This window comes from Carica papaya, chromosome 3, assembly GCF_054855325.1.
Source record: "Carica papaya isolate Zhongbai chromosome 3, ASM5485532v1, whole genome shotgun sequence".
Lineage (NCBI taxonomy): Eukaryota > Viridiplantae > Streptophyta > Magnoliopsida > Brassicales > Caricaceae > Carica > Carica papaya.
The window spans coordinates 35,166,921-35,188,257 of record NC_142311.1 but is presented as its reverse complement, the minus strand read 5'-3'; the positions used below and the strand labels follow the sequence as shown (position 1 = coordinate 35,188,257).

The window sequence follows — 21,337 nt, the reverse complement described above, 5'->3', positions numbered from 1 at the left end:
AGGGTGTCACTCCATCTTTTCTTTCTGGGCACTTGCTCTATGATCCTCGTGATCTTTTTCTTCTTTCCCTCATAGTGTTTGTGTTTAGTTTACAAAGTAAGAGTTCTGAAGGCAACTCCCTCCTATTTTGCTTTTCTTGGAGGTTTCTAATCTGCTTTCCTTTTTCCTAATCATTTTTGGCGAACACATATAAGTTTTATTTTCATTTCAAATTTTAGTTTGAATACCTTACTAAAATTTTGTTTTGTTTAAAATTGAAAATAATAGATTATTTTTACACATTAATTAATAATTTTATATGTTAACTTAAGTGGAGCCAATAAATGGGGCTGTAGTGCATGCATTTGAGACAGTTTTGTGAGGTAGAAATTTATCAGAAGTTGCAAATTTCAATTAGCCCAAAAAAAAAAGAGTTGTATAACTATGTATATTCACAAAATAAAGGAGACCTAGGGATCAACGAAAGGAGTTTGGTGGCTATGGTATATCCAAGCTTTTAGAAAGTAGAAGTTGCAGGGTGAAGGTACAAATACCCTCATATACATGCTATTTGCCTACTACAAAAGACACCCTCTTTTTATCTCCCTACCCTTCCTGCACCCACAACCAGACAAACTAAAAGCTTCTCTTCTATTCCCCTCTCTCTCCTCCCTTTTCCTCTCTCAACATTACTACTTGCATATGTCATCTTTCATCAGGGAATCTCATCTCTATAAACCCTCCCCCCCCCCCCCTTCCTTTCTTCCTTCCATTCTTCATAATTACCAAAACCCTTTTCTATGCTTTTCTCTCTCTTTCTTTTTTTCTTCTACTGCAAATTCCCATGCAACAAACACCCCCACTTTCCCACAAATCTCTTGGGCATCACACTTCTGATCTTATTTAAACATAATACCATATGCATGCATGTTCTCTTCCACTGCTTAAGGCTATAAAGCCCATTTTTCATTAATTGGAATCAGATGTCAACTTCAAAGGAAATTTTACTAGTGGAGAGGGAAATGATGAGTTCCATAACCAAAAAAGATCAGCAGCAATTACAATAACTTGGATTGCTCTACTCTCGCAATTACCAATTTTCTCTAAGAAGAAGAAACTCCAGAACAGGAACAATCCCATTGTGTAGTCTTTTGAGACTTCAATCTACCAATTTTGTTCATGTCAAACAACTCCAGGCAACTAAAATATTGCAACACCAGGACAATTGGTTCCTTCATCTGATTTATTCATTAGGTAATCTGGATTCAAAATATAAGGGTCTTGTTCTCTTTGCAATCTAATTTAATCATGGAGTTTTTGACCAAATGAAAGACAGAATTCCAAATGGATTTAATTATCATGCATTTTTAAATTAAAATAACATTGATTATATTACACAGCTCAAAGATTCACAGTCTGCAATTATTCATATTCCATAAACTCATGGATTACTCACAATGTCAAAGTACTGATTGCGACAGAAAGCCTCTTCCATGAATATGCCTTCATTTACCACTATCTTGAGATTGCTGGTGGGGCCAAATTTCTTTAAAATAGTGCTAACCATGTTTCATACAGCTGATGGTTTTAGCATATCTGAATTGACTCCCAAATATTTTTCCAACACGTTCTTGAATGCCTGCACCAGGAAACAATGCATATGTACGACAATCCTTGAGTTTGGCGTGCATGGTATAATGTACAATATAATGTACAACATAATTGTTCCCCAAAACTAAAACCATCCTTTGGCCTTAGGCAATCTGGATAATCCAAATTATCCCAATTTTCTGAAAACAGAATATACGTTAATTCATTGATCGTCTACCTTGGAAGATTGAACTGACAAAATCAACATTGACGTATCCAGATACATAAAATGCATATATACTCATTGAAGAGGTGGGTTGGCAGTCATAATGATGATCACATAACAATACTGACATTTCTCTTTTTATGGTAACTTTTGGATCAAGAAACTATATCACAAATTTAACTTGTTGGGTATATGTTTTTTGTTAAAAGAAAAAATAAATCTACAGGTGTTAGGATTATGCCCGGAAAAAACATCTAAGACGAGGGATGACAAGGTAAAAAGCCAACCAGATTAAGTTTTACCAGAAAGAAGTTGATGCTGTCCGCCTATAAAATGAATGAATGATGAACCCTGGCAATTTATGATTTGAAGTTTTCTTTTTATGTAAAGAGTATTATTAGACATGCATATATATATATATAGAGAGAGAGAGAGAGAATGCATCATTTTTGGGATTAATTGTCCACCAAAAAAGAGAAAGAAAGGCTGGGAAAACAGCGTACTCAAGAAAGACTGAAGACCATGTTATTTGCAAATACGCATAGTGCAACTCTTTGATTGTTTTCTGCGCCTGGCCTACGAGATGAAATATGACCATGTGCAACCTTCATAAGCAAACTAAATTATCACAACCCCCCCATCAAATGAAAGCTTGTGGATTACAACCATTGGACTTTGAAAGAAAGAAAGGCCAGGAAAACAGCATACTCAAGAAAGACTGAAGACCATGTTATTTGAAAATACATGTAGTCCAACTCTTTGATTGTTTTCTGTGCTGGCTACTAGATGAAATATGACCATGTGCGATCTTCATAAGCAAATTCTATTTGAAGAAGATAAAAATGACTTTATAAGAAAATCCAATTGGTACTGGAACAATGCACTCCAAGTTCCATAAAAAATGAAAGAAATTAGAATGTATCATCCCAATTCTCCTTCAAATTCTCAATGGGTCAATTTTTATCATTTTGTATGGAATTTGAACTTTTTCCTAATTAAACTATATTTGAATTTTCACAAATGGATTCTACAAAAATTCTTCATTTATTTCAAACCTAGAGTTAATCTTTAAAAAACGATTGACATGCTACATTTTCCTTGAAACACTATTAAATCAAATTCACACAATATTCTCTTTTCAATAACCCTTTCCCTCAGCCCTCCTATTCAAGTGGGGAAAGGGAGAAAAAGATTTAGGAAAAAAAGAAAGAATTGCAGGATGCTTACATAAAAAGTTCATGCTCCCAAGCCACCTAAGGTAGACACACAGAAAACATTTTAATAGAAATATATAATTCTTTAAATAATAATATATCTCGGTAACAAGACAATATGACACATAGCAAGCTCCATACAATGTTATTCAAGATCATAGCACTACCTGATGTGCAAATGATTCTTTCCCAGTTAGAATCGCATCCATAGCAGCAAATTGGTCATCAAATGCACCATAAAAGGCCTGATAAAAGTTGTTCCTGAAAAGATAAACGATTAATAAAATGAAGTTTAAAAGAAATCAGTATGTAATCTTCTGTGATAAAGAACAATTCAAAAGTCACTGCAAGAGAAGCCTATACCGATCTTCTTCACTCGTCTGTTGATCAATCCCATCAAACTTCTGAGTAAGAACTTCGGCCCCCACTGGGGAGAGCATGTGGAGTATTAAAGCCTCTAGCGTTCTGGGGAAATTGTGCTGAAAAAGAGATGTGTACATAAATATAGGGAATGCTCCTTATAAAGGAAAAAAACATAATTTACCAACAACGGGTATAAGGAGCCGCCTCAAAACAATTAAAGGGATCTATCTTCAGATCCCCAATCCAATTGGCGGTTCATTCAAGTAATCAAATACCATGAACATATCCACAGGTTAAAGCGTCCACTTTCTGCTTCAGCAGGTACTTACCTGACCATGATGAACATCAAACTAAAGCAGGAAGATGCAGTGGATACATGCCATAAATGCAGATCAAGAAAAAATTTAAAATAAAAGGCCTAATTAAGAGTAGAGCAAGAGTCTTTTGATCACCATAACTAGTATCACAATTGGAATTATAATTAATCATAAACTGGAAAAAAGAAAAAAAGGAAAAAGAAACTACCCCAGTTTCAAATAAATCTAATGAATAAGCTAGTAAGATATACAATTGGATAGAAACTCACCGCTAATGTAAGAAGGATCTTTTGAAGTGTACACGGATCAATTTTCCAAAGAATTTGGGCAACTGGGTCATCCTCCAACTGAAACATTTTAGTTCTTGAGATCCGATTGTTATCACTGTTTCTACCAAGTGAAGAACTTTTTGCTGAAGAGCACTGCACAGGCTGACTTGGATCAACAACATTAACACATTCATGGACTAAAGAAACAAGTTCATGAAGGGCCTGAAGGGCACCAGGTTCCAGTTCATGCAACAGAATCCTCTGCTGTGGTTCTTTCTTTTTCAACTGCTTTCTACCACTTGCCTGGTTCAAATCATGCTCAATAGTCTGATAATATAGAAAGTAAGTGAACTCAGCAAACTTTAGATTCTAGCATAAAGATAAGCAATCTAATTCTTTAACAGATAAAAGCAGAAGGCTACCATGTGACCTGCTTCTCCGTTCTGGGGTAGCTCATGTTTATGCCCCTTTAGACTTTTCACAACAGCAGAACCAGCCTTGGGCAGTACCAAGTTCTATCCTAATTAAAATTAACATGTAACTTAATAAGTTGAAATAGAATCTTTCATCTCTGGGAGAATAGGGAGAGAGAAAGAGAGAAAGAGAGAGAGAGAGAGAGAGAGAGAGAGAGAGATGGAGTGAATGAATTATGAATCAAGACAAACAAAAGAGACAAGACAAAGTAGTAACATATTCGTCAAAAAAGTGATGCTTGATAAAGATATCTGTTAATTTCGGGATGAGCTTTGCTCAAGGATCAATCTAAATTGTTAGAAAAAACCAACCATTACTGGGTATTGGACAACCAAGAATGATCAAAATTATATGCAGTAAAATAACAAATCCAGGCGGTATACATACCATTTCTTTATCTGTCAATCTTAACATTCAAGGTTGATTTACCAGCAAAACAAATGGAAAAAGGATGTAAGTCAACTTACAAAATAATAATAGCAACTGGCAAAATTGGAAACTTCTGCAGCTAAGAGGAAAATGAAAGACTAATTTTCTCCAAAGAAAAAAGATTGAACTATAACACCTTCTTAATATTCTGCGCAAATAGTAGGCATCCATGTGATCTGACAAGCTGGTTGTTATGTAGGATTGCCACCAAAAGTTTACTGCAATGGTCATATCATCACTATCTACTTGATGAAACCTGCATCAATTCACAACAACTATCATCTCACCTTATGATGTGTGACAAGGTTGCCTTTTTGTACTTTCTAAAAAAAGAGAACAAAATTTATATTCATGTTGAATAAATTTCTTCACCAGCTAATTAGTATGAAACAAACAGATAGTGCAGGCAAATGACATTTTGGCATAAAAAGGGCAGAGTTCTGGATCCACCTTTACTTCATTTCGTCACCAAAAGAAACAAATGCTCAAAATTAGCATTTTTTCCTCAAGTATTTTTTTTTTTCCCCATCATATGGACAATATCATCTAGATGTTGAGAATTTTGGTAAAAAGAAGCACAGAGTTCTGTTTCCACCTTCAATTCACTAATCACCAAGAGAAGCCCAAGCTCAAAATTAGTATTTTCCTAAAGTATTTTTCCTCCCATCTTATGGACAATGTCATCTAGATGTGCCAACAGGAGACATCTAGATGTTCTACATTTCAACTTAATTTAGACCAAGTTAAGAGATAGATGAGATATCTCATTAATCATTCCATTTAATGATTACAGGAAAAGAAAAACTATACTGATTTCAAAAGAGACAAACATCATGCTGTAAGGCTTACAGAAATATTACATAAAAAATAAAGCTCGAGCTTCAAGGAGAACCTTGCATGAACAAGAGAGCTTAATCTTACCAGCCTTCAGGGATGAAAAGTGCATCACCTGCATGAAGAATAATCTTCTGCGAGCATTCCATGGAATGTGCTGCCCTTGGGTAAATTGAAAAATCAGGGTTTTCTAGAGCAACAGAACTGCAAAAGTAAACACATAATGTTCTAGACACTTTCATGTATTTAATCAACAAAAAGGATATATTATAATACTCTTAACCAGAAGGAGAAGAACAAAATATCATATAGAAGTTTCATACCTATGATTCGAGGCCTCTCCATGCAGAGGCATTGGGTATAACATGGGGCTTGCAGAAGGAGGCCATAAAACAACTGCAAATGGCTGAAAATATTAAAGAAACAAAAACATGGCTCTGACATCTATTATATAAGAAAACAACACATCTTCAAGTTAAAACCTAAATTTGAAAAGTAGTGAGTGAGGAGAACAATCGTGTGTTTCATAGACACATTTGACTATTTCAAAATAGCAAACTGTGAATTGGCTTCAATTTTCAGAACCTTAGCTCAGTGGCCTCGACAAATAGGAGTCATGCTCAAAGCAAAATCCCATCACCTGATTTCTTATTCCCGCCAAACATACTGATTTATCCATCAAATCCATTCAGGTTGAGGCATCAGACGATATTACTGAAGGAGTTCAATTTCATACCACGCCGAACAGTACTTACAGGGATTAAATTAGTGATTTGTTGTAGATGCACACATTGAGTACAGCTATGTCACTTGACATTTGTGTGACTTACTTTCAGAGTTTGCACACAAGTATTCATCTGTTTCTACACGTGATGTGACAGCTTTAATTTATTTTTTGCAGTTTTGAGGAAGTATCAGGTTTGCCCTATGTTAAGAATCCCGGGTTGAGTGATCTAGTTATCAATCTAGATACAGGGTAGTCTAAAAGAAGACTATAATTTCGAAGCTTTTCTGTAAATTTTACCTATTTTGACAGCAAGAGCTCATTAGAAAAACACTCCAGCTTCAGGGATAAGTAGGTCGTTCTGCTGTGTGCGTGGTTCTCTTTGCTGGTGAGTGATGATATAAAATTCTTGAGAAAAGAAATGGAAAGCAACCAGAAGTTGTATTACAAGGGAAGTTATAATCTCGATTCATGACCCTAAGGCATGAATCACAATTATGGCCTTATTACAAGCTACGATTCTGATCCAGCAAACCAAAGATACTAATAGAGTTGGCTAATGTAATAAACATTTTATTACAACATTATTATATGCCCACTAAGCGAACCAACAGGCTGTAATTTCATTATGCACTGTGTATGAAACACATGAGCTTCAACAGGCAATAAAAACAAACATTACATTACAACATTATTACATGCCCTCCAAGTGAACCAACCAGGCTCTAATTTCATTATGCTGCTAGGTATAAAACATGAGAGCTTCAACATGCAATAAAAATGAAACCCTTGCACTTTCTCAAGGAAAAATCCTGCAAACACTAGCTAGAAGAACCAATAGCACCAAGATACGTAAACACAAAATCAGTTGAGAGCTTACAGAGTGGAAGTTAGAAAAGATAACTCAAAAATTACAAAAGGTAAGATAGGATGCATAAGCTCACCTTGTTTGCAGCCAGTGACTATACATAGAAGATTATGGTGTGGATCGTAGTGAGTGCTTGATCTAGCTTGAGCACTGTTCATCCACAGGTTAATAGAAGACAGTTTCTTTGCCTCCAAAAACTTAGGCTGCATGAATGGAAAAAAAATCATTAAAACTACAAGAATAGGTTAAGGGTCCTATGATTGAGAGCTATGTACTAGACAGCTAAAAATTGTAAAAGGAAATGTACAAACTGTTTGAATGTCTTCATTCAGAAGTTCCAGTTGAAGCTTCTCTTCATTCTCACTGTTCATCATCGGAACCTGATTTGCAGATATTTAGATTTCATCTTAATTTTGTAAGATCATTTTAAAAGTAAATGGAATAAAATACCAAGAGTACACCAAGACACTAAATACTTTTGCCTAAGCAGCACTGGAAGGAAAAACTCATATGCTTAAGGGAAAATAGAAGAGAAAACGTCAAGCATAATCTGCAACCTGGGCTAAATAGATCTGTTGTGGAGCAGCCTCCCCAGGAAGCAAGCATGTTTTGTCCATGTTAGATGCTGTCACCTGATGTCCTTCTAGTTCAAATTTGACACCACCACCATCATCTTCCTCCTCCATGTGTCGCTTGCAAAATTGGATAAATGCTGAAAATTGTAACGGTACCTAAGAAAGTAGGGAAAGTGAATCAGTACTGTTCAAGGAATTCTATTTGATCAATTGCCATATTAGAAATATTCTAATATTGTACAATTGGACTTATTTTGGCTAAGATTTAATTTGGAACAAATGAATTATTTTGGTGAAAGTAACTTTGTGAGATGATTTCAATTTTTAACAAATTCTAAATTGTTTTGTTAAGATAAAAATAAATAAATGAACCAACTTTTTTTAAAAAATGATGATAGTTTCCATACTACAACAATTTTTATAAGATTTGATGTTGAGGGAAAATGAGATTAATTTTGCTAGAATTTGATGTAGAGAGAAAATAAGTATTTCTAGAAATAGGGATCTAACTTCAAATCTAGGCCATAAATTATTGTTTACCCAGAAATTAGTGAATATTCTCCTATATGGTTATGTTATGTATCACTCTGGTCTGCTTGTTTATAAGAACGGAGCCCACAACAGGCTACAGCAAAGCATTGCCAATTTACTAAATGGGCCTGTATTGCACACCAGCAGAAAATGGGGCATGCAGCACATTCCTGTGGCTGTTTGCCATATCTTAATTTTTTTCTGTAAATTTTTATAACTAAAACAAAGAATATATATTACTTAAATTATTAATACATTACTAGTAACTAAAAAATAAAAGTCTAATATATTTCAGAATTACTTTTAACCATATGCTTATGATCCCCCCCATGACCTACAACATAGGAATCCATACCCAGTACAAAGGATCATAACTGCCTCCATGAGACTGGCAGATCCCATATACAAGCTCAACATAAAACTAACAATTTCAAACACAAAAGGACAAATTCAAACATAAAAAATGTCCAGAAATATCCATAATATGCACCACAAATACCAAACTGCCAAACTAACATAAGACAATTAGCATAGAGTAACTAACAGTGTTCAGTAAAACTTGGTTTTCTAACAGTGTTTTAAAAACTTGTATGTGTTTGGAAAGCATCTAATAGCTTATAAATCAGACAGCTTATAAGCTCTTGTAACAGTTTTTTTCTTTTAAATAACTTCCAACAGTGGTTTTGAAAGGAATGTCTGTTCCTAAGTTTTTTATAATGCTTATAAACTCTCCAAAAAAAGTTCTGTTGTCGAGTCATTAACAAACCCATAGTCTAAATTTTACCTGTTAATAATTTTAAAAATTCTATTCTTTAAAAAAAAAAAAAATGCTAAAAAAATTATGAATAAAAAGTAAAAATAATAAGTAAAATAAACAAAAATATTTACATTTAGCTTACCAATTAAAATATAAATAAATAATTTCAAACAAAAAAAAATTTACAGCTCAACAAATAAAAATTAGTGAAATTATCCTTCGTTGTCATGACAAAATAGACAGTTCATACTCTATGTTTCACCAAACATATAATTAAAACTAATACAACTTATAAACTCATTTTAATCAATACTTCAACGGCTTATAAATGATGAAAAAGAAAGCTTACAGCTTATACCAAACACATAAATAAACTAATACAGCTTATAATATAGCTTATAAACTCGTTTTAGTTAAACACTTCTTTTTCTTGAAAGAAAAATATCATCTATTCATAAGTACAAGGGAGTCCAACCCATGTACAAAATTTACATGTTAAGTAAAATATTTATAAGGTCTCCATGATTCTCACAAGGATAAAGAGGGATGATCCTTAATAAAAAAACTAAAAATCTGGAACCAACTATTTCTAAATTTATCAAAATTAGATTCAATCCTCTGAGAACCTCTCATATTGCTTTCCTTCCAGATAACTCAAAATCGTAGTGAAAGGAATAAGACTCGTGGACCTCTTATCACTAACGGCCCCATCCTATGGCCAAATCTCATCTCTCACAGAATGAGCCATCACCCAATTGATATCTAATAGACCATGGGCTAAGATCCACTACTTGTAGGCAAGAAGACACCACAACAGGATATAGTTACATAACTCCGCATCTCTCTTGCGCAGATAACAATTGTTTACCAATATTCTTTCCCTCCTAATCAGCTCATCCGAGATTACGATGCACTCCTTAGGAGCCTGCCAGCAAAAAAGGCCACTCTGGACTGCACCTTAACCTTCCAGATCAGCTTTGGAGGCAACTCCATGATAATTTCAATCTTCTTAGGCAAGTGCAAATAAAAGGTTTTGACTGTAAAAAGCCCTTTGGAGCTAAGCCTCCAAAATAAAAGATTCCTCTTTGCAAACTATGGAAGATTATGGGTATCTTGTAGATATCCTGATTAAATTGTAAAGAACTTTGTATATGGGTTGGCACCCCATTAGTGTTTTGTAATGAATGATGCATATTATTTCAAAAAAAAAAAGAGTCATCGCCCTCAATAGGAGTACATTTGGATAAAACCATCAAACAACTGAACAACTTATTTATAAAAAAAATATATATATATATATCAGCTTATACTATTGGAAAGCTTATAAGTTATACAGCTATATTAGCTCTTAGAGGTTTCCCTATCCTAATAACCTGACCAAATCCATAAAATAAGCTAAGCCAAACACCTTCTTAGTAATTAAACTAATCATGCTTCCTTTTTTCCCATTAGTAGACCTCCTATAGACCTTGACATTGAATGGATTACTTGTTTCTTTCATGCTATTAACATTTGCAACATCCACTTAAAACTTATTTGGAAATTAATTTTCAAACTTTCAGACTTCTGTCATAATATAAGTAAATTGAAAACTAATAAAACTGAACCACTTCCTAATTAAATTTAACAAAAAGAATTCTATCATGAATTAAATCCTATCAAAGTATGTGTAGAAAAATAGAATTACCCTTTCGTGGCTTCTAAGATCACCATAAAAGACTGGTGCAGACCTTGATAGCATCACCTCCACAATGGATGTTCCTACGCGTGCCTTAAACATGTACACAAACATAAACTTTTATTCAATCAAAATATATGTCCGGAATTATTAAAATAAAAAACACGCAAAGTAACTACTGAAAACATGTATGGCAGCGATAGCATGTTTGCAAGTAAGAAGGTGTGTTTATAAAGAAAAATCATATTTCTAGAAAATTATAATGAAAATATTGTATTATTCCTTTAAAACTTATCTCCATTTTTAGCACTATTTCTTAAACATTATTTTGTCTTTCAACTAGTTTATAGTTTTTGTTTTGATGTATTAGAATTTTGAAAATAGAAGCTACAACGTATTTTCAGCTCCAGATCATACGCACAACAAAAGTACTGTAAGTTATAATCACAAGATATTCAACTGTAAGTTATCAATATAACAAACATGCATACTGATATTAATCCTCTTTTCATAAACACTATATGGAGTTAAACTTGCTTTCTTTCTTTTTTGTTCAAATGAACACCAGCATCATTTGTCAAAGTAAAAAAGCACAGATTCCTGATTTGTGTTTTGGAAATGAACAATAAAAACTTCCAAGAGAAATGAAAAGAATGTAAACAGAGGCAATTAAGCGGTAGAAGAAATACCTCCAAATAGTCGAGGCCGCCATTAGAAGGATTCCACTTGGAACACGCTTCCCAATCTTTAACACATCCGCTAAACACCTTCAGAATCAAATAACATGAAAATAGAAAGAAAAAAAATGCGTTTAAAATTCTTAGAACCGCTCAGTTATCTCTTGTAACCAAACATATACAAATAAAGAAAAGTAAATTTACAGCCGGAACGTTTTTGGACTCAACGAGAGACTCGAAATCGGAGGCAGAAGGAAGATCCTCAAATCTTCGGATTTGCAGAGACTCCTCTTGCATTTTCAGTAGGTCTTACTCTTCCGTCGTCGGATGACCAAGCTCCAAACAAAAATCGGGCGGGGATTTTAGGTAATTGAGGATTTAAAGGTTTATATACTCCTCTCGGCTCCGTTTCAGTTGGTACCAGGCAGATTTTCAGAGATAATGAGGTTTAATGGGCTGATTGGGAATAGAACACCTTAGCGTGATTAAGATGCAAAATTCTTAAAGGCCCAATTTCCAGCCTGTAATTTTTTAAGGATAAATTAATTTTGAAATTTGAAAATAATTAACACTAAATCTCGTGGTGTAGAAAAAAACGGCTTAATTATTATATAAAAATAAAATTTTATTTTCTTAAAAAAATATGAAATAACAAAATAAAAATTAAATCTTTAATCATTTAATTTATTTTTTATTAGTTTTTTAAATCAGTTATTTATTAAAAAAAATAAAAAATTAATATATTAATTATAGTAAGATTTTATTTTATTTATTAATTTTTTTCAAAAGAAAAAAGTAAAGGAGAGTGCTTGAAAAAAGTCAATCAAATGCGTTCCAAAAAGTCAATAAAACGGAAATAAATTAAAAATTAAAAATTAAAATTAAAATTCAATTTTTTAAAAAAAAAAAAATTTGATTTAGTTTCCTTTCTAATGGGGAACTCCCGCGCCGTCTCACGTTCAAATTAAAAACCAAATCCAACGGTGGGGACCACCTTTACGCGCTTTCCAATTCTGGGGTCTCAACTTTTTTATTTTTTTATTACATGTTGCATGACGAAATTAATTTATTTTAATTAATTATTCTTTAAAGTGCTTTAATCGGAGTTGATTATATATTTTTTATGTAATTTATTAAAAAATTAATTATATTATTAATAGTGTTAGTATATTATATAATTATTAAATATATAAATTTCTATTAAAAAATTTAAATTCATTTAAAATTAAATTGACTTAAATTATTTACATAATTAAATAATCTTTTTATTTAAAATCTAACATAAGGGAAGATTTTAATTTATTTGAATTTGATTATTACACAACTTCTACATTTTTTATTATATATAATAACATTTTTGTAACCTAAATTCACTTACTTTTATATTTATAAATATATATGATTATATTGAATCAAATTTATAGTATTAAAATATTATAATTTAAACGTGTAGAATAAGAAAGTTGTTCAATAGTTGCAAGTTTCATTATATTATGCATTGAATTTTCCTTGTTTTAGATGGATAATATTCATGATAGTGACCTAATGATATATGACCAAACCAACTATGTTAATAAGAAAAAAATAATAATAATAATGTTAGATTATTAACTACATTTTGGCACTAATATTTTAGATTAAGTTTATGATTTCGGATCAACTACTGATCATCATCTTAGTAAATTATTGTCTTATCAACTAGTTAATCAGACGCGAGTCAAATTATTAAATACGGATCGAATGGTGTATTTTTATTAAAAAAATATTATAATTTATGTATATATATTATTAATCAATGAAATGTATATAATTTAATTATATAAAGGTTTGTGTGAAATTTTGATAATTGTGTAATTTAGTAAACTAGCATTTTTAATCTAATAACTCAAGACCCAAACTCAATAAAGAAAAAAATATGTTGGCCTCTCCTATCTAGTTTGTAGACTTGACTATATAATTATTTTTTGTTAAATATTATAATTATAGTATTTTTCTAATAATTATTTTTTAATTTAAGCAGTAGTTACAATTTAAACGAAGACATTGTAATTAGTATTAAAATGTAAATGGTTCAATTAAACTTTTAGAATAAATTTTATTTATTTTTTATGTTAATAGTAATATTAAGGTCAATTTTAATTCAAATATACTCTTATAACAATTTAATACGTCCAATATGTTATTTCCATAATGCTATATTAACAGACATCAAACTTTTCTTATTAAGTAGATAATATATTTATCATTAATAAATATCATAGTGATTATGGTATTTACTTTATATTAAAAAATTATAAATTTAAATATTATTAAAAATTTAAGTTTATCATTTTATTTACGTATTATGAGCAGATGAGATATAATTTAAATATTTTATTTGGCAATACTTAAATTTTAACTTATTAATGTGTTTATAAAATTGTGCTAATCAAGTTAGAATTTTCCAATTGAACTACAATGTATTTGGACGAGAAAAAAAAATTATTAGTTTGATTTGATCGGTATAGTAATAATTAATTAAAAAAACTCTACATATTTTTTCATATTTTTCTTATATACACATATAACATATTTTTTAATCAATTAAAGTATTTTTTGTTATCATCAATATAACTGTTTAATAGTTAAAATTATTATACTATACTTAAAATTTATGAGTTTGAACATCACTTGAGAATATAAAACCATATATACAACTGTTTAATAGTTAATACTATTGTATTATAGTTAAATGTTATAAGTTGAAACATAATTTATAACGCGAAATTTGATACTTTTTGGTTAAAGCAAATAAACAATTAATTCAACAGCGGTTACTGACTTAAATTATTGATTTATTAACGAAACTGAAAAAATAAATACGGCTTTATTCAAACCAATCACAATATTTTAAAATAAAATGATCATAATGTAACGACTACGTTCCTATAATTGAAATAATGATAACAAAATAAAAATACATAATTTTACTCGTTAAACATTTAAAACAAAACTAAATTTTGTTAACAATATAATTTCATTTAAAATTTTGTGTCCAATAATTGTGATGATCTTTTTTATTTTTATCAATTTGGATTTTATTGAAATTTAAGAAAGACCAATTTTGTTTTGCTTTGTTTCTTTCACAAACATGGAAATTACTTATGCTTGCTCTCACCTTCAATTAGGTAATAGGTCAAATTCCCTTCACCTACTATGCTTTATAAAGTATTTGACAATATTTGATTCACCGCATAATTTTTTAGAAATTTAAGCGACTATTTGAAATTATTTAAACTCATATTATGAATTTTAAAAATACTATTAAAATATTTATTTATAAAAATAATTTTTAATCACATGTTATTACGTATAAAAAAACCAATGTCACTTTCAAAAATATAAAATTTGCGATAAAAATGCCTTTTAGGATTTGAAGCGTAAAAAATTATTTTAAAAATTTACATATTATTATTTTTTTGTAACGGTCTCAGAATTTAAATGAAAATGTATGTATTAAAAATCTTAAATGCGGAAGCGTAAAAAAATTTTGATTAACATCCCTTACACAATAACAAAAAACGTACTCAAAATATGAAAGAATAAGCTAATTAAAAGATATACTCGAAATAAAAACTATAAATACAACTATAAAGTCTTTAGGCGTATAACTCGCCGTCTTCTTGCGGAGCGGGCTCGGGAACCCCGTCTTCCTGATATGAAATAGTTAAGTAAGGAATGGGCTACACTAATCCAGTAAAGATATCACACTATCTCACTGCCACAGGAGTAAAGGTCGGTAGAAAATAAAAACAACAAATTGAGCATAATTTATAACAAACTCATTTGTTAACATAAAAACATTTATTGTCCACTTACCTCGGTGAGATTCATGAAAATAACATATGAAAATAATAACATTATAACCATAATAAAATCATATCGACTTTGTAATAGAACACATGTTATACTTATGTACTTCAATAATCATACAATAAATTTCTTTTTTTACCAGCCTACTAGTATCCATGGGGATCCATAGGGGGTCCCCTGTAGCGCCCGGAAAGGAGGAGGAAAGAGAAAAAAAAAAAAAACCACGTCAGCAGTCCCGGCCAACCGGGACCTGCCACGTGGCAAAACCACGTCGTTCCAAAAAGGGCCACGTTGGCGATCCGCGTGGGCGCGATCGGACGGCCCAGATCAAGTGGGCGATCGGACGGCCCAGATTTAAACGCACGGACGGCCCAGATTTAATCAAAAAATGGACGGCCCATATTAAAACAAAATGGACGGCTGAGATCAAAGGGCAAGGGGTTATAAATAGAACCCCCACACCAGACCACAAACCCTAGCCGCCTGCCGCTCGCCGGAGAAGACGAACCAGAAGCCGGCCGCCGCCACCCGCCGCCGCACTGGAGGAACTTCCGACTGCCGATCGAGGTAAATTTCGTACCCCCGACTCGTTTTTCCACGCTGATTCCTCATGTGGCCAAATCGGAGCCAAAATCCTGGCCAAACGGCCGGAATACACGGTCGAAGCCCAGCGGCGCCGCCGCGTCCCTTCTCGATTTTTGCCTCCGATGAGGCCCTTCCCGGCCTCCGTTTGATGCAATTTTTATATCACCGTGATCACCATTCTTTTCTCTATAGGTTGACCGGAGCCGAATCACCAAAACACGAACCTCGCCGGAGAGCCGCCGCACCCGAGAGCGCCGCCGCCGGTAAGCTCCGTTTTTCCGTGATTTTTTTGGCCCCCCGAGGGCCCTAGGGTTGTTTTCTCACAGGGACCGATGCGAGTGTGGCTGAATTCGGCTGAAAACAGCCAACCCGAGGCGACTCGCTGCCGCCAGCGGCGGCGCCGTGCCGGAGTTGCGATTTGGGCCGAAAGGGGCCCTGGGCCTAATTTGGGATTTTTTTTGGAACACGTGCAGGTACCAGTAGTGCGTTTCAGTTCCCCAAGGAAAATTCAGGGAAAATTAGGGACAGCCTGCAAGCGCACTGTGAAGCCGTGTTCGGACCCCGAAACGAGTAAGGACCCCTCACCCTATTTCCTATCACGGTATTAAAGTTCAAAATGATAAAACGGTATTTCTTGAATTAACGAATGTGTGAAATTGCTTAAGGTGGCTAATGGAGCCCGAGTCTAGTGTGATTGGTGATTTACTGTTATTTGGCCTGTTTACAGCTTTAAATGCAAAATGAGGTTTGATGTGTTCATTTTACAGATTTGTGTGCATATACTACGTTTTTATTAATTATGGGTTGAATGACTGAAAAACTGATACTGTATGTTGTCTGTTTGGCATGAATTACGATTTGCTTGTTTAAATGTGAATTGACGATGCTGATTGAGGGAAAGAAGAATGGAAGATTGTATAAATTGATAATTGTGTAATGGGGTCAGCCTGACTAGATATCCTGGGAGATGGTGGACGGACCGGGTCCGTAGGAAACCCTACCGGGATTGTGGTCTCACATGCCGGACGGGGTATGGAGATCTTATGGTTTTGGCGCCCATACCGGACGGGGTATGGGGACGGCCCGTTTCACCCTCATACCGGACGGGGTATTGAGGTTTATGGTTTTTGTGCCCATACCGGACGGGGTATGGGGACGGCCCTGGAAACTGATTATGAATGTTAAAGGTTAACGGGTAGCGGGACCCCTATGGACCCTCACGGATACTAGTAGACTGGTAAATGAGAAAAAGATATGTTGTATAACGATTGAATTACAAGAGGCGTGATAAGTGTTATGTTTTACAGCTTATATTATTCCATGATTATGATAATGTTATTGTTTTTCTTATATTGTTTCATAAATTCCACCGAGGTAAGTGGATGGTAAAGGGTTTTATTACTGATAAATGAGTTTATTGTGAATTATGCTCCATTGGTCTTTTTGTGTTTTCTACCCACCTTTACCTCCGTGACGGTGAGATATCGTGATGTTCTTACTGGGCTAGTGTAGCTCACTCCTTATTTAACCATTTCAGATCAGGAAGACATGGTTCCCGAGCCCGTTCCGCAGGAGGACGACGAAAGGGATGCCTAGAGACTCTGTAGTCATACTCATAGCTTTATTTTCGAGTTTCTCTTTTAGTTAGTTTAATCTTTTATATTTTAAGCACGTTTTTGGTTTTTCGTGTAAGGGATGTTAAATGAAATTTTGATCTCGCTTCCGCATTGGATATATTTAAATACTCATTTCATTTTAATATTTCCGGGGTCGTTACATCCCCGTTACACGTGAACCATTAATATTAATAACCTGATTCCAGGGCCGTCCCCATATCTCGTATAGTATGGGCGCCAAAACCATAAACCTCAATACCCCGTCTGGTATGAGAGTGAAACGGGCCGTCCCCATATCTCGTCCGATATGGGCGCCAAAACATATAAGGTCTCCATACCCCGTCCGGTATGAGAGACCCTGTTCATGGTAGGGTTCCCTACGGACCCGGTCCGTCCACCATCTCTCAGGATATCTAGTCAGGCTGTCCACATTATCAATTTATCAATTCACATAACCTTTTTGCCATTTTCCTTGGTCTCAATTATTCAATCATACACAACATATAAACCAGTAATTAACACAAAACAAGACAACACAGTATCGGGTTTACCATAATACAAATCATAATAAAAGAAACCATGATTCATGCATACGAGATCATAAAATAAATACATCAAATATCATACTGCATTTAATACTGAAAAATAGATCAAACAATAACTGACAAACAATGCATCAGATTCGGGCTCCATTGGCAAGCTCAATCAATTATACATATCTATAAAGTCACAAAATACCGTTTAATTATTTATTAAGCTTTAATGTCGTGATAGGAGGTAGGGTGAGAGATCCTTACTTGTTTCGGAGTTTAAAATTGGTTCTACGGTGCGACTAGGGACTGTCCATAAATTTCCTAATTTTTTTTGGGAAACTAACATGCACTATCGGTACCTGCACGTGTCCCAAAAAATCCTAAATCAGACCTAGGACCCATTTCGGCCAATATCAGAATTATGGCACGGCGGCTCCACTGTGCTCCAGCAAGCGGCGGCGATCCGCCACGGGTTGGCCGTTTTTGGCTGAATTTGGCCAAACTTGCATTGGTCTTTGCAATAAAACAACCCTAGAGCCCTCGGTGGACCAAAAAATCACGAAAAACTGAGACTTACTAGCGGCGGTGCTCTCACGTGCGGTGGCTTCTCCGGCGCGAGTCGCGTTTTGATGTTTTGCTCCGGTCAACCTGTAAAGAAATGGTCGGTGATCACAGTGGTATAAAAATTGCATCGAATGGAGACCGGGAAGGGCCTCATCGGAGGCAAAAATAGAGGAAAGCCGCGGTGGCGCCGCTGGATTTCGGCGGGGTTTTTCGGCTGATTAGCCGATGGTTTGGCTCTGGTTTGGCCATAGGCGGATTCGGCATCGAAAAACGAGCCAATGAGAAAATTTACCTTGATTGGCGGTCGAAAAATTCTCCGGTGCGGCGGCGGGTGGCAGCGGGTGGCGGCGGCCAGCTCCTTCGGCGTCTGGTTCTTCTTTTCCGACGAGGCACTGGCGGCTAGGGTTTGTGGTCGGGTGTGGGTGGGGTTATTTATACCCTTTTCCTTTTAATCTCAACCGTCCATCAATATTTAATATGCACCGTCCAATCGCGATTTATTTAGGATTAAATATGGACCGTCCATCGCGATGTGATCTGGGCTATCCGTACGCGTAAGTTCTGGGTCGTCCGTGCGCGACAACAGATCTGGGCCGTCTGATCGCGCGCACGCGGATCGTCCACGTGGCCCGTCCCGTGTCAGCGTTCATTGCCACACGGCGTGTCCTGGTTGGCCGGGGCTGCTGACTAAGCTGCTGACGTGGCTGCTGACGTGGTACAACTTTTCTAAATTATATTTTGACCCCCCGATTTCTGATTTTCTTTTGAAAAACACCCCCACAATCCAAATTTTCACCCATTTTTTCCAAAATCAATTTCAATTAAATCCAAAAAAATAATTTTACCATATTTTATCATTATTATTATTTTTATTTTCATTAAATTAAATTAAATTAAATTGAATTAAAATCTTATAAATTAAATATATAAAAAAATTAAACTAAAATTCAAATATAAAAAATAAAAATAATAATTTGGGTGTTACATTTTTTGTATTTAAATATTTATAAATTATTTTTAATATAAAATTATTTAATATTTAATATAAATATATATAAAAAATATTATTATTTTATAAAAATAAAAATTACGTGTTTGGTGAAAATAATGTTTACAATTTTAATTATAATTTATATATTATAATTTTTGTGTCTAAACATGTTAAAAACATATTTTAATTTTAATTTTTATAAAAGACACTTTAAATTTTATTTATTTAATTGCAAGAATGTATTTAAAATATAAAAGTGAAACTTAAAAGGTTAGCCAAATAGAGTTTAAGCAATGAACCATTCCTATTCACTTCAAAAAAAATTACTAAATTTCAGTATTAGTATAATTACCATATACAAATAGTGTAATTAATAATATTAAATTATAATTATACTATTTTAATTAACTAAAATATTAATTAAAAAGTTATTATACTATTTTAATTACATGTTTAATGAAGATTCAATGTTTCCATTAAAAAGAACATCCACCCCATTAGATGTGGAAGATTACATTATTACTTACTAAAAACTTCATATTATATGTCAAATAAGATTTTATTATTTTAAGAAACCAATCTATATAAATCATGCTTAAATATTTACTATATAAATATATATTAAATAAATTAAATTCACAATTAAATATATAAAACAAGAGATACCGAAATAAATATTATAATTTAACTCAATCGTGTTCATCGAGTTATAGTTCTGCATCTAATAATAATATTTTAATTTTAATATATACACATATTTAAATAAAATTTATATTTTTAAATTTTTTAATCTCAAATTTTCATTTTTAAAATTTTTTTTTTTATTTTACTTAAAAAATTATTTATATTGATACCAATTTAACCGCTTTAAAAATATTTTGATAATATTTTATTTCTATTTTACTCGCCAATAAATTATTTTAATAAATTTTTTTATTAATATTATAAATAATTTATTATGTGACGACCAACAATTTTAACAAAAAATTATAATCGTTAACAACTGTGGATTATAGAATTAGTTAGTGGTTAACGACTGTAATTTTTTGATAGAATTACGGACCGTCACATATTTAATAAAATATAAACATTATTAAAAATGATCAAATATAAACATTATGATAAAATTTTAATAATTATTTATAAATAATAAAATAAACAACATTAAACACATCTTATTAAAAACCCCAATAACTAAAATTCAAGATTAAGTAGGTAAAATTTTATTCTAAGAACATTTATTACACTAATCAACAAAGTAGGAACCAAGTTTTAATAGCTTATTATTATGGTTTCTTAACATATCAACATTAAATATATGTTTGTCATAAACAAAAAGCTTCACTTATACACCTTATATTAGTTAGAAAGTAGCTACTAGGCCGTGCTTACTTGATTTGCCTTTGCCATTAAGAAATATAAGCCAAAAGCTCCTTAATTTTTAAGAATTAGCTTATAAAAAAAAAATATTTTAAAAAAATTATATAACAAGAAATATATGATTAAATATATTTTCCGAAATTATGTAATAAAAAATAAATTAAAAGCGACTTATTGTCATTAGAGTGTTAAAAAAGCGCTTTTGAGATAGAGAGGCTATCACGTCGGGTCCGTCAATCTCGATGCGCCACGTGGCGGAAGGAGAAGACGTGGATCCCACGCTGACGTGGTACGAGGATCAGTGTGAATGG

At 33.1% G+C, this 21,337-nt stretch overlaps 1 protein-coding gene across 4 annotated transcripts; it reads right to left on the bottom strand.

Annotated features, from left to right (window-relative positions):
* Positions 1-1,324: 1,324 nt before the first annotated feature.
* On the bottom strand, positions 1,325-11,975 carry LOC110814746 (2-oxoglutarate (2OG) and Fe(II)-dependent oxygenase superfamily protein). Of its 4 annotated transcripts, XM_088216849.1 has the most exons (17): positions 11,710-11,974; positions 11,518-11,595; positions 10,838-10,921; positions 7,845-8,018; positions 7,599-7,667; positions 7,364-7,490; positions 6,019-6,091; positions 5,783-5,899; positions 4,998-5,117; positions 4,820-4,838; positions 4,381-4,473; positions 3,959-4,285; positions 3,373-3,488; positions 3,177-3,270; positions 3,023-3,048; positions 2,299-2,371; positions 1,325-1,618 (listed from the first exon to the last, which is right to left on the bottom strand). In XM_088216849.1, exons 1-16 carry the CDS (start codon positions 11,800-11,802, stop codon positions 2,299-2,301), a joined length of 1,683 nt encoding a protein of 560 aa, XP_088072975.1. In that variant the 5' UTR covers positions 11,803-11,974; the 3' UTR covers positions 1,325-1,618. The 4 variants fall into 4 exon arrangements, with proteins under 4 accessions (XP_088072975.1, XP_021897993.1, XP_021897994.1 ...); XM_022042301.2 differs by lacking the exon at positions 2,299-2,371 and having other exon boundaries at positions 11,710-11,973; XM_022042302.2 differs by lacking the exons at positions 2,299-2,371; positions 3,023-3,048 and having other exon boundaries at positions 11,710-11,973.
* Positions 11,976-21,337: the final 9,362 nt, after the last annotated feature.